Raw genomic sequence first — 15,208 nt, 5'->3', positions numbered from 1 at the left:
AAATAAAATGTTGACCCCTTAATGTCATTGATGCGAAAATGATGAATTATACTCCCGCTAATTCCACATTGACACCCCATCGAATAACAGCCATCTTCGTAACATGGAGGTAATATTATTACATGCATGGAACTATTAAACAAAGACTTGCATATTCCAAACTCGAAGTAAAAGTAAACATTTGTTTATGAACAGCGAGATTTTACCAGTCAGTCAATACAGAGTTCATCTCTGTTTCCTCTCCTCTTATTACAGATAAATTCAATTCATTATCTTTCATGTCTTACGTCGTTGAAATCGACAAGAGGGCGTAGGTTACTACGTCACAAGAGGGCGTAGGTTACTACAGTAATCTTCGAACGATATTAGTAATGGAAATGTTGTTCCTGATACAGGCCGACATGCGTACGCGTTGGAAAAATCTACAAGTATGTATATATAATGAGTAATATATGTATATGTTGATAATATCTGAAAAATTACAACAACATAAACACGATATTCATGTTTCATACTACGATTAAACTTCCCAAACAGCAGTAAACATGTCGCATATTACAATTAATTACCGATTCAATTTTAAATATATCACTCCGCCATTTAAAACAAAATTTTGGTTTTTGCAAAAATTCCACTCACAAATCTAAAACCAATCATGAATTGTATTATGATATCATATTAGTGGTGTTCACGCACAGCTCCCTGGCACGGGCTAAGAGGTCAAATACCTTAGCCCGTTCAAAGAAATGTAATGATTAAATCTAGCCCACAACGCCATAGTATTCAATGTTCACTTGGAAGATATAATATTACATTCATAACTATTCATTCAGCATACCAATTCTGACATGACAATCAATCAATCCAAAACAAACGAACTGACAATGAGACTCTGTGCTCCTTCCTGTTATTCCGTACTTTCTGAATTACCTTTGGTATTGTTTTATAACTACCGTGGAACTTTGTTGAACTAACATGTATACCTCCTGGTTACTGTACTGAGTAATAATAGTTGAAGGGCGGTAGTCGTTGCGCCACGCATGCGCGAGATATATGGGTCTTATATAAACAAAGATGGCGACTTTGACTTTTGGGCAGATCCAGGGGCAGATCAACGAGTACAAACTGAGACGTTACCAAGCTTTAATTATGCATTTTTTTGGTGATTGCAAATATTGAAGAAGTCACCAGCGGTTTCATTAGAAAAGTGCATTGAATTATGGGAAAATCAATGCTTATCAACACAAATGTCGCACATGCACAGCGCGACAACTACCGCCCTTTGAGTCTGAAGGTTTTATATATTCGTAACAGGTTTGGGCGTTCCTTAGCCTGTGCGAACCCCTGTTTCCTCCCATGCATGGACGCAATTCGGTATATCCGATAGGCAAACATTTGCCTAAATCCGAGCCCGTACTGCATGTAGCCATGGACCTAGCTTCATGGTGTAGCAAGGGAGGGGGGTACCCTAAGTCAGAACTGGTACCCATGCTGAAGTATTTTTGTGGAATTATACCCCTTTTCAAGTACAGAAACTATTCCCTACATACATACTAAAATCATAGTACCCGGGTTGCTGCCAGCCACTCAAGCAACATATTTCACCGCTCTATCTCGGGCCAACCTTGAGTTACCCACTTTAAGATTTGCGATTGAAATGGATTTCTTGCTGTCCAGTTTGCTACAAGCTCAGCTGTTACTGGTGATCCACATTAGCTCGTGGTTTATATTGTAACTGGTATTGATAATTGGCTAGTGTAAGTGCCCATCGTTTAATTCTGGCACTTGCCAAGTGTGACATAGCTTTATCTTCCTTTAACAGACGAAGTAATGGGTTATGATCTGTTTTGATACTAAATTCACGCTCATATAGGTACTCATGAAATTTGGTAACACCAAACACAATTGCTAGTCCTTCTCGTTCTCATCTGGGCATATCGCTTCTCTGCAGGTGCTCGTGTGCGAGAGGCAAAAGCTAAGGGCTGTTCCATTTCATTTGGCATTCTATGGGAAAGTACCGCTCCAATGCCATATGGAGATTGAAGCATCACAATCCAAGATTGGTTTCAAACCACTATCATAATGTACTAACAGTTGAGACGACTGTAATAGTTCCTTTGATTTGCTGAATGCCGTTTGGTGTTCTGATGTCCAAGTTGATACAATGGTGCTAAAACAGTGCTAAGATTCTTCAAGAACCTATGGTAGTAATTTAAGAGACCTAAATAACTTTTAAGCTTTTTTCTGTAATGCCAAAGTTACTCCTCGTCGCCAAATTGTTGGGGGCAGTGAAGGCCTTAACAGGCTAAATAATGCAAGTTCGGTATAAACAACACAACTGGTTTATTACAGTAATGGCGGTGTTCTGATTACACATGTGCAGGTGACGTAATAAAGTACATGTCATTAAATATGATCCAAGCTCAATATACTACAAAATGCTGTAGACGTAAGCAGAGACAGTCATCTGGAGATCACGTGGATCGGTCGTGCAGTATTTAAACCGACCAATGAACGGTGGAACGACAATTGAATAAACGGGAAGAAAACAGTGATCGATATCATGCATTTATTATAGAGGTACCATAGACAACACAATGAGCATAGAGTCTAAATTATTGTGTGCGTGTCCCAAGAAACAGATATATTACATAGCAAACAAATGAACAGGGCTGCTAAAACGTCGGTGTGCTAAATGCGTTCATTACTTCATAAAATTGATCATCAAATGTATATAGCACATTACTAAATGTGGGAACACCCCAACACACTTTTCAATCCCTTGCATTGTGTTGACGTCACTACTACGCTATGACCATTGTTTGTCCTGTTTTTACGTTCGATTTCACGCATGGCGCGGGATCTCGTAATGAACGCAAATTGGTCTATTGTGTGGCTTTGATTGATCATGAAAACCAATCAGAGAATAAAAGAACACACTTACAGTTCTGACTACACTGTCGATTAAAATTACTTAAAATTACTGTGTAATAATTAACGAATTATATTAAAACACTTCGAAACTTATTGTAGTTTCTGATTTACTTTAGTGATCATCTGTGTTTGGGTGTCATCAGTGAAAATGAATTTACAAATGATTCCCAATACATCAGTTGATATAGAATCAATCTTAAAACCGTTATGCGAGAGGTTTCCTGGCAAGTGCCGTAAACACGGGCAAAATGTACGTGATACACGCGTCTTCCGGCGGTTTACCGTTTCCTACAACCGACATCAGGCTGTGAACAGAAATATGAAAACAAAAATTAATATGTTAAAAATATGTTTCAATATGTTCGTTCATATGCGCTAGTGTGTGTGATGCATATGTACAGAATACACATAAACAGTTGTTAAGTTACATCCGACAAATCATCGATAATTAGATACAGCCGAGGACGCGACACAGCGTGTCCATTGCATGCACGGCCTGCGTCTCGAAGCGCGCTCAATATACAATTCACAAAAACAGTATTTGTATTTTTTTACCGCTATGTCTCGGTGCTTCATATTAATCACTGTACAAGGTGTCAATCACGGTATAGTATCTAGTATCATTATTGCACCTGTAATTGGCTAGTTACGAGAAAAGAAAGATAAATATGTACATTATATGTTATGCGAGATGCACATTATCAAGTATGTACAGTTTGTATATGCAAGATGTGATATGCGATAAAGATTCCATTTGATGTCACGGTCACGTGAATTGCGAGATTATCGTTTGATGTCACGTGAATTGCGGGATTATCACAAAAGCGTGACAAACTTATTTCCAAATGCAAATGCGTCCGTAAAATAAAACGGATTTTTTTTTCTTTGGCCATGTGGTATACCCAGATCATCATGTGGAACGTGTTTCCACTCATTTCGGTTTTTATAGTGACATTTCCTCGGTTACACGTAGGAATATCGTTAATGGCGTGTGGAAATCACAGGAAGGGGGTTTCTCTACCATATCATCAGTCTCAATGACGAGACCACGTGACTCTTATAAATAATGACAAAAACAACCAAAAAAGATACCAAACAATGCATTTTTATCACTGTGGTGCGCTAACCAGTGGGTCCCAGTGAAACGCAAAAATAATTCCAGTTTCAAAATAGTCCTTTTTTCTCGGCGTTTTGTTTGAAACGTAATGCTTAAAGGGCGTCTTTTAATCACATCAGATGTCCGGCTTGTATGTGAAGTTTTGTTTAGTATATGTGACTTATGGATGTGGGCAACTGTCAATTAGAAATTACAAAATTTGGAATGTATTACTGAGAATATTGAAGATAAAATGGCAGACAAATCTGCCTGTTCTGATTACATTCACTGCGTAGGAGTTGAGATGAAAATATGGCCAGAATTTTAGTATATACATTTGGTTTTAGCAGATAAGAACATTGTGATGGAGAAATTCACCCAAACGCTAACATTGTCATCAATGGAAATATATTTTCTGGTATGACCCCCTTAAACATGTTACATTCTCAGTAAAGATTGTGACTAACGTAACATAGGAAGTCATAACAAAGATTTAGCTCTATGCCCCGTCTATATGCAGGTGCAATGTAAATCTAAGCGTTTAAAAATATGACACATTTTTCCCCACTTTAAAATCACTTTAAGTGATTTATAATACACATAAAGTGTTTGTTTTTTTAAATCTCAAATGAGGTATTTACAAACACTACTGTTTTAAAATAAAATATTTTTACTGTTTTGTGATAAACATTTAAAGTGTTTATAAGCTTGTTACACTTTAAAAACACTTATAATTTGCATGATAGCAAAAAGTGTAATATATTATGAAAACATTGTTAGTGGAACATTTAAGGGATGTCTTTGCCCATAACACATTATATACCGTGGTGCCATTAGAAACACGTTTTTAAAAGTGTTTCCACCAGAAACATGACTCTAAAGTGCGTATTATCACAACACTTTTAAACGTGTTTTTACTGGTCACACATTTGTAAAGTGTTTCCACTAGAAACATGTATAAAACGTGTTTATTACCACAACACTTTTAAAAGTGCTTTTACTAGACAAACATTTTGTGTTTATAATCACATGTAGAAAACTGTCTGAACCGAAGACATGTTTTAATGAAGTGCTTACTATCACAACTGTTTGAAAGGTGATTTCACTAGACACACATTTTGAAAAGAGTTTCCACCAGAAATATGTACTGAAAAAGTGTTTATCATCGCAACACTTTGAAATGTAAAACACAAACTGAATATTGACAAGTGCATGTAACGGAGACACAATTTAAAAATGTATTTACACTGATCACAACTTGGTAAAAATCATTAACATTATCAATATATCAAATGATGCGTTTCACAATGAGTCACTTTGCACTATTGTACAGTGATCATAACAAACTTAAACAAATCACATAATCAAGTAAGAATGTATACACAAGTGCAAGCCTACCATTACAATCTATGCTAATTATTTAATCTGAGCATGCTCAGTTGCCCTAGTCAGTGCAGTAGGGAGAGGTAATTTTGGATGAAAATCTTGAAAAAACCCACTTAGAATTTTCAGATCTGAAAAAAATACGTGCATACTCGGCAATTACTTGTTCATCAACCTGTCAAGTTTCATCGATATCTGCTGCAGAATTTCTGAGAAAATGTTGGAGACGGAAAACGGAAAATAGAAAATGGACATTTACAAAACCAGTTTTAGAAAATCCGCTTTTCAGGCTGCGCCTGAACGGCGAATAAACACATCATTAATTTCATTTATTGGATGTCGGTATGGACATAATGTGATATGGAATTCTCTGGTTCTGTAAATGCATGAACTTGAGTTTAATCAGTTATCCCACACATTCCGCTTCTTTCCTCAGAAAATGAAGAAAGACATCATTCGGTTCAAGTTGTTATTGCTTCCTGAACGAATATGCCACCTGTCCACACACTCCCGATAGTATAATTCAGTATCTCAAAATATTTGCAAAGAAGTAGCAAACTAATTTATTTGTTTTCATATTGTATTTATTGTATTAAATAAATTCCTAAATAACAGTTGAATGGTTATGTATCATTAGAGGCTTAGAGGAGCTCGTTTAAATTAGGCGCAAATTGGCGCAGTTGCATGGTAATCATCATATTGGAATTTAACACCGAGGCTCCGCCAATAGAATAAGAGCTGTAAAGAAATTGAATCTAATGATTAAATCACAGAGAATTAATGCCTGTTTAGCGCAGCGTCATCAGCTTACTAACTCGAACATTGATAACAACACCGTGCATGTTTAATTCCATCGGTCATTACACCTGTGACAGGTACACTAGCAAAATACTAAAATCGATGAATTTATCACTATATGTACAGTGTGACTTGCTGACAAATGTGACGTGTGTGTGCATTTGTTTCCATTAAATATGCTGCATACAATCGATAATAAGCACTGTGTACATTATAGATGCATAACATAGACGGCATACACAAGTGTCATGTATATAATCTGATGTGTTAGGTTGAAACATTGCTTGAAATAAAACGATTTGTAAAAAAAGTGTTTATTTACACTGATGAAATTGTGGTGTACATGTCGTATACATAAACACTTATAAAACATGCATAGTCGAGTGTTTTACCTTGAAACATTACATGTGTTTGTTCGAGGAAGTGCTTCATCATAAAACAATTTGAACAATTTGGAAAAAAGAAAAGTGTTTTACTCTCATGAACACAAATGTGTCTTATACATTAACACTTTGCGAAACATTTATAGTCCGATGTTTCGGGTTGAAACATCGTTGGTGATTTTGCTTTCTCAAGTGTTTCAAATTGAACATTTTTCAAAAGAAAAAGTTTAAAAGTTTAAATCACATGTGAGAATGCTCAGATATGATTGGAACTACAACTGCCATTCACCAAATGCGGATTAATAAAATCCGTTAGGCCACGAGGTACTTAATGCACCACGAGTCTCGATTTCTAGCGGTGCTTGACATAAATTATTTTCTGGAAGTAATGTCATGACTCATCTCATTATACGTTGAATTACGTCACTATGATTGTCTAGTTGGCATATATACCATAATGTTTTCCCACGAGTCCCCAAACTTTTCACTCAATTTCGTTAATACTGCTTGCATAAACACTTTAATGACACATTTATGTCATCGTATGTCATCATAAAAAGCGTGTACTTACTCTTTCTGTAATTGGTCAAATGTTTGTTTGGCAAACTCGGAATTTCTTCTCATGAATTCCTTGCTTTCAGAATATGTTTTCACCAGTTGCACAAATTTCGCAACAGAGGTGGACTTCTTGATGGAAAACATAGTCCCTCTGTCAAAAATACACCAGCATTTATATCAAATCAAGGCGTGATGCTTCATAGTCATTTTGCACGACTCCCAGTCCTAGCACTTTCTTGTAGTATAGCCAAAAACACATGCCACAATCCGCTCATTGTGAAAGCTCAGGTGAGTGGGGCACATACTGTAAGTGTATTCAGTATTCACTGGATTTTAATTTCGCTATTTCCGCTGATAAGTAAAATTTGCTACGTGAAATAAAAATAGAACTTGGAGCCAAGTGCAAAGGCTCGAAAATCAAAAATCACAGTGAAAATAAATAGGTTTATAGCAGGCAAGGGGTGATACGTTGTCAACAAACAAGCTAATATCCGATTGGTCTGACTGTTAGATATTAGCCAATCATGCACAATCTTAGAAGTAGCTTCGCATTGACTCTAATAGTGCACAGGTTAGGGTATGCCACGTGATTCTACGATAAATGCAGTCTTTCATGTCAAAAGTCAATTCCATTCCTTCCCGGTGGCATTTAATATTATTTACACATTTTAACGAAAATAGTGACAATATGATAAAAGAGATAATAATAATAATAATAATAATAATAATAATAATAATAATAATAATAATAATAATAATAACGATAATAATAACGATATAATGAGTCACAGTGAGTTTGGGCGATAACAGTACTTTCATTGCGTAGTATTTACCTCTGACTCTCTTCAAAGGGTAAACGCAGATCCTTGAATCGGCTCTTGAGAACTTCCCAAGAAACACCCCACTGGTCTGGTCTATTGTTCTCTAGAATGTCATCCTCCACCTGTGTTAATTTAAACAAGCCTCGGTGTATAAACTGAACATTGAACTGGAAATAATATCATGTTATATATATATCCATCACATTGACATATATGTTTATCACTTACCATACCACGTGGTACTATAGTACCTGCCAACTCAAGCAGCATTTAACTTTGTGATTCCATCCAATATCGCATGAATTGAAAAGTAAGGCAGTTATATGTTGAAAGTGGTGTATCTGCTGAGTAAATTACGTGATGCTACTATTTCAAATTAATCACATTTTATTGAAGTAAAATATGCCTCGAGTTTGTTCCAGTGGCCATTCGTTTATGCAAATAAGACTAGTGCTCGGCGGAATTCATGCGCGTTAGTCGACACAGTTAGTCAAAATTCTAGATAGTTTTCTGAGCAAAAATAATTGAGAAGGAAAGCATAAACATATAGGTACCCGAAGTTGTTTCAATAGAATCGACTTTATTTCCTTGTTTTGTGAAACCGTACACTGCCCAACTGAGATTCACAGCACGAATTCCGAAAGTTTGTTATTCATACTTTCAAATAGCCACCAATAAACCGCAATTTGCGATTCATAATTCTCTCATAAGTTAAGCAAATACTCACATTTCTTCAATTATAATTGTGCTAATAAAATAATTAAAAAATAGTAGGCAAATAAATTGATTCTGGAGTAAATTTAAAGAAATACGTGTTTTAGGGCGAGATTGGTATACTACCTATCACTTTACCCGAATGATAATACCAAAACTCGTTAAATGTAATTGTTTCACTTTTAAGTTAAATTGAATTTTATCGAATTTTCATATTGTAACTAGATAGCATTTTGTTTGAATATAATTAAATTGCATTCCAATATACATATTTTAATTGAGTGTATAGTGATTAACATAAATTAATAGCAATGAAAATGTAATAGTAATTAAAATACATACCTCTATACGATTGATATTTAATTACGTTTGATTGGTATTAATATTTTAACAGTCACGGATTAATGTGGCCCTTCCAAATAACCAGTTAAGGCATATACTTTGTATGCATGTTTTGTTTAATGTTATTTGACACGAGTTAAACCCAGTCAGTACTACATATTTTTATCAGATTTTACGAAGGTATATATTTGCACAGTTTACAAACGGCCCACTAAAACTACATCGGACTTTACACGATGTCCTGTAGAAAAATAAAATATGTTTCACATACAGAAGAATTCAGTCATTGTTACATTTCGAAATTGTACATAGATGTAATGTCCCCACCTTTCGTAGAATCCTCTTCAATTCTTGAGTTTTCTCTGCATCATCACATTCGATATCAGTTTCCAGGTAACTATAAATTGCTAAGCAACCACCAGGACGAAGAACTCTTTCAACTTCTGGAAAGAATTCATCTAGGTCAAACCAGTGGATGGCCGTTCCTGCTGTAATGAGGTCGACTGTACCGGATTCCACGGGAATGTTTCCACAACTACCAACCCTGATGAATGAAATACACTTGACATAGTACTACACGAGTCAGTTAGAACCATCGGTACCATTCGGTACCAATTATTCATTGTCTGTATTATAGGAATTGAATTGAATTATTGCTTAAAATGCTTTGTCACAGAATAATAGTCTGTTAAAGGTGCCAAGTATGAAATAATTTAAGGACAAAAAAACAAACCTGCATAGAAATCGGAATAATAGCTCTTTTGATTATCGGAGACGCATTTCAATGGACTTGATTACGGACAATGCATGACGTAAATTTCACCAGGAAATTCTGCAGTGTGCTCTCGCAATCGCGGACTTAGTCATTTTTACAAGGTTCGCCATTTTTGATGTCACGTGATAATTATGTAAACAATGACTGTCCAGTTTGTGCGAACTTGTACCTCTATACTTAGTCTTTTGATATGTATAACCTAAATTACTGTTCTAAACGAGACAACAAACAGAGAATGTTTTATTTAAAAACGTCACAAAACCCTTCTCGCTACCTTAAGCCTTGTTAGCTCCAATTATAATAGTCTATGGGTGTATTAGAAGTATGATGTCACTATGACGTCACTTGTGAATCTCCTTATAGTATTCGCGCAATGTATGAAGATGAAAACACATACTACACGTTGAATAACTAAATAAAACGTTATATAATCATTATCAGAATCCTACAAACGATTCATTTATTTTCACAAAGTTTTTTGTTGTTGAGAATTTCGCTTCAGCACAGAAAAGAACAATGGTATTTTGTTGTGACGCGCCATAACAACAATAACAATTACTCACGTGAAATCTACATTATCAGGAAATTCACTTTGCTTAGCACATTTAATCTGGTCGGGACTGAGGTCTACGCCAAGTAAACGTTCAAAATATGATAACATCATCAAAGTACTTTGTCCTGAACCACATCCGACATCAACGAGAAAGTTGCGAGGACCAGGCTATAAATATGATGAAAAGACGATTGTAATGCCTTTCTATTCATTATATGCATATCACGTGACAAAATTAACATAAATTGACTAATCTGTTACTTATTCAGGGACATAGGATCATGCTATACACAGTTTCAATAAATTGCGCCATCTATGTGAAAACAAAAGATCACCTTCCCGCGCGTCGAAAATACCACGTTTCGCATTCTCGCGTATACCGTTTTGGCTGTAACGTAAACTTGCACTCATCATCATCATCATCATCATCATCAAGAAAATTATGTTTCAACAGGACATAACAATATATATATATTGTTAACCATGTTTTGCAGTATAGCGGTTAACTATTTTCTGTTCAGGGTGGCTAACAGACTGGGTAAGGTATGTGGGGTCACGTGACAAGGGTATTTAAGTGGAGGACAGAAGGTTGAATATCAATCGAGGACAGACTCGCTATGGTGCAGATTTGATATGTACGTTTATTAATGTTTTTTTCTTATCATACAGGCTGACACCCACCCCCTCCCCTGGGCACGTGCTAAGGGTAAATGTTTCCGTGGATTATTTTTGTCCAATTTCCTATATGAAAAGACTTGTTTTTTATTCCTGTTTTTTTCCCGGGCGGTCGGCATGCCAGTAACGGAGTGCTATTGTTTGTCAATGTTTTTGTCAGTTATTTTTAAATGTTTTCTCTGACCTAGAAATGTTAGCGGCATTTGTCAAGCACCAATATTTTTGTTTAAAGCCCAGATGTAGAATACATACACTCAAGTTATTTTTTCACATTTTTTTTTATTTTTAATCTGCACACTTGAACACTCCATTCAATGTAATGAAAGCCGTTTTTAGTTGACTTTATAAGTTACTACCTTAATATTAAAATATGTTTAGATATTCAGAGTAGTAACAAATTCCCACTTCCGGTCCGGCTAGATTTCAAATTCACTTTGAGAAATAATTGTTGGTATGAGTTGTTTCATACATATTGCAGCTTCGTCATCCTGTACCTCTGTGGTTAGTAATTCACACTTCCCAGATTGAATAAAAACATATAGTTGTGCGATTTTGTCACATTTTTACATTTGAGGGACGGCCGCTTCAGATATGTGCACTCTAACGTGAACACAGATGAACCTAAAAGCGTAAGGCAATCAAACAAACAATTACGTTGTACTAAAGTACGTTCACGGTCTTCATTTTTTCACACCATAAAAACGGTTTTCTCCCTCGCTTATTGCCACTCCCTCAAACGCATTTTGTTATCATTTTTAATTATTTTATCAATATGTTGACATTTTACATGCAATATATTTCTGTGACTATCCTTCAGATGGGCAATCTAGCGCTTCAATTTTTCCAGAACCTCTTGAGGATTTGCAAATTTCGACTCCCCCCTGCAGAGTTTCATTTGGCGAAGGCATCGGACAAAAATAAAATAAAATTCCGGCCGGATAAATATACTGGCATGTGCAATTTTCTTTCTCCTGACCCAGCTTTTGAAAGAATGTACCGCTCCTGAGTGGACGGCACCCAATCCTGGCCTGTGGTAGCTATCCAAGCATGTCGATAACGATTCACACGGCGTTCCCTTCTTCCCGAACGATATAAATAACGATAAAATGTGACCACAATAATGGAATAATGTAACAATTTTAACAAAATGAAAAAAAAATGTGATCATAATGATAAAATAATATAAAAATTTGACGATAATAATGAAATAATGTAAAAATGCTAACAAAATGAAAAAAATGTGCACATAATAATAAAATAATATAAAAATGTGAACATAATGATGAAATAAAGAAAAAATGAAAACATAATTATAAACAAGACATGAATGTCACAGTCCCCGTTATTTCATTATAAAACACTCATGTTGATTTAATACATGGAACATCTGCGAACAATTAAATTAATACGTACTCTATTTTCATTGACCCGGCACCAAAACCAAACCAAACTATGTCTCATACATGCTCAAGAAACTGCATTCATAAATCTGAGTAAACATTGATGTACCTTTAATAACAACTTGACTTCTTTGTTAATTCAGGTCTTTGTATACTACCATGACCTGGGTTTGTTTCATTATCACCACTACAATTCCCATCAAAATGTAGCCCTGACACCCCTCAACATTTTCCACTGAGATTGGTAATGGTACGGCCCATCCGTCACTGATTCAGATCAAGGTCAGGTCAAGATCAAGATCAAATTACCAGGTCATGACATCACTGAAAGCCCTAGCATTACAATCTAAGCTAATTTTTTATTTATGCTCAGTTGCTCTGTCAGTGCAGTAGGGAGAGGTAATTTTGGAAAAGAATCTTGAAAAAGACCCTCTCAAGATATTAAGATCTGGGAAAAAACATTGACAAAATTAAAAAATAATGTGAACATAATGATAAAATAATGTAAAATGTGAACATAATGATGAAACAATGGAAAATGAATGTGAACATAATGGTGAAATGCTAAGAGAAATGTTTTTGGCACTGATCTCACCCCATATCTATCCGCTTAAGTTATTGTCATGCAAAATTACCATTTTGTAATTGTTCAACTGTTGTGATATGTGTAACAGTTGCCAATCTAAACTTACTAGGAACACGTCACCATGATCGCTTTTATGGTTTATCTTTGGTGTTCCTTTAATTTCCATTGGATCTGTTCAGTCATTCTTTCAAATTTGTGTCGCATAATTTCGTACGCCATTTTTCTGTTTCCCGTTGAGCTATCAATCTACCGGAGTTCAACACCAAGGGTTTATTGGAGCCGAGCCGAACGCGTATGCACGGCTATTGTTGGTGGCTCCGATAAAATGCTGTTGTGAGAACAAAGCATATGTCATATTCCGCTAACTCGTTACTTGTGTAAGTAATCGTAGAAACTATCATCAGAATCAAAGATGATCTACACAATGTCCTTATTAGGTTTAAGTGGCCACTTGAGAGGCGTCGTGGCGCATTCAGTTAGTACCTTACATGCCATATTTAAGGGCGTGGTGTACTTTGTCGGATGTGCGACTGAGTCTAGAAAAGACGACCATAGAAGCCACAGCAGCCGATGCACCAATTGATGGCAGTTTACACTCACTCGGAATATGTTATAGATATCGCATGACTGCCGAGATGTACTTGTTCACAGGTCAGCGATATTTTGTTAATGACGGAATGCGCAAATTGAGGTAACTGTCAGTACTCGGCTTGCTGCCAGCCACTCAAGCAACGCATATTTCACCGCGCTATCGATAGTATTAATGTTTAGGTACTCACTGTTTTGCTCAAGAAATCAATAATATACTGCGCTAGCTCAGGCGGATAGTCAGGTCGAAGTTTGATATATGCACCTGACATTTCAGGGCCCCGAAAGAAATTATCTGGCGTTAATATTTCGTTTGATCCGTCCATGGCTGTGGACTTGACAGTAGTACAGCGAATACGTGACTGAGTGGTGAGCGCTATTGTTATATGGTATTTAATGTTGGTGATTGTATGAAGCGAACTTGTGACCCCGGGTCAGTGGCAAAGCGCGCAGAGCTAAGATATTTAATTAAACAACAATGAATACAAGAGAACTGGTGATGGTTGTAGAACCATAACTGCCTCAGCTCAAAGATTGTTATGTAATACAGGGGAATGTGAAGGGAAATGTATTGTAATGTTACCTCTGTGTAATTTACAATACATCTGCATTAACCTTCACTATTAAGGACAATATGGAAGTAGAAGCAAGGCTACGCAAATTTTAGTTAGAATTACCAGACATTGTGGGATATAAAGAAGTGGCCTATTAACTCGTGAAACATACTCTCACATATCCATACATGTCTGGTTTCACAATAGAAATAAAGTGTTATTGCTGTAAATAATTGTGAACAATAAAAACTGAAATTTAGAAAAACTATGAACAAAAAATAATGAAAGTCTTTGATTTTCTGTACAGTTACCAGGATATTATTAACCGAACCATAACATTTATAAAAAGCACAGTGTTGAGATTCACTTCGGGTATATCAGAAATATAATCTTACAATTGCATACGAGTCGTCAAAACGTACAGTTTGGTGACATAATTCAAATGTTGTATAGTTCAATATGCATACAACCACCCATATACTAGTACTTTTTGGCAATAAACCCCTCTTTCACATTGTGCAAATACAAACAACTTGAAGACATTATACCTTCCTGACAGTAACATGTAAGCGTTGTATAAACCCGAATGAAAAGTCTTGAGTCACGGCGAATACTTCTATCGAGTAGCCCATTTAAAAATCTCTTCAACTATCCAAGGCCAATCACTAATGTGCGGGGTCATTTATTAAATAATATTAATTTTATTAACACTTACACATTCCCCGGATGGCTACAAATGTTTAAGAAAGAATAAAAGGTTAAAAAAATTGAATAAATAAAATAAAATAAAAACATATATACAAAAAACTAAGCTAATACATTACTGTATATTAAGACTAAATTATTATACAATAAAAAGATAGAAAAAATGCAAAACTTAACTGGGAAAGAAAATTGTCACTGGGGTTGCTGTCATATTTCAGAACACTTCTTTAGGTACCTTGCCACAGGGAGTGTTAGATCACTGTTGTTTAGCAAGACTATGAATTGTGTCTTTGATGACAAATTTTGGTTTTTGCCATTTCAAATAAGACATTTTTATCGGGGG

General features: G+C 35.8%; 1 protein-coding gene across 1 annotated transcript; it reads right to left on the bottom strand.

Annotated features, from left to right (window-relative positions):
* Window positions 1–3,139: 3,139 nt before the first annotated feature.
* Window positions 3,140–13,964, bottom strand: LOC100368336 (putative methyltransferase DDB_G0268948). The gene is made up of 6 exons (XM_002737216.4): window positions 13,798–13,964; window positions 10,368–10,525; window positions 9,357–9,573; window positions 7,986–8,095; window positions 7,166–7,303; window positions 3,140–3,239 (listed from the first exon to the last, which is right to left on the bottom strand). Exons 1-6 carry the CDS (start codon window positions 13,930–13,932, stop codon window positions 3,140–3,142), a joined length of 858 nt encoding a protein of 285 aa, XP_002737262.1. The 5' UTR covers window positions 13,933–13,964.
* Between the last annotated feature and the right edge of the window lie 1,244 nt (window positions 13,965–15,208).

The sequence above is a fragment of the Saccoglossus kowalevskii genome, chromosome 15 (assembly GCF_978046115.1).
Source record: "Saccoglossus kowalevskii chromosome 15, keSacKowa6.1, whole genome shotgun sequence".
NCBI classification, from domain to species: domain Eukaryota; kingdom Metazoa; phylum Hemichordata; class Enteropneusta; family Harrimaniidae; genus Saccoglossus; species Saccoglossus kowalevskii.
This window is presented reverse-complemented; position numbering and strand designations above follow the sequence as displayed.

Coding starts and splice junctions, on each gene's coding strand:
- LOC100368336 (XM_002737216.4), bottom strand. CDS start 13,932: ATGGACGGATCAAACGAAATATTAACGCCAGATAATTTCTTTCGGGGC. Junction 9,574..10,367: donor CCTGATAATGTAGATTTCAC/GTGAGTAATTGT, acceptor TTCATTCATCAG/GGTTGGTAGTTGTGGAAACA. Junction 7,304..7,985: donor CCCTTTGAAGAGAGTCAGAG/GTAAATACTACG, acceptor TATTTTTGACAG/AGGGACTATGTTTTCCATCA.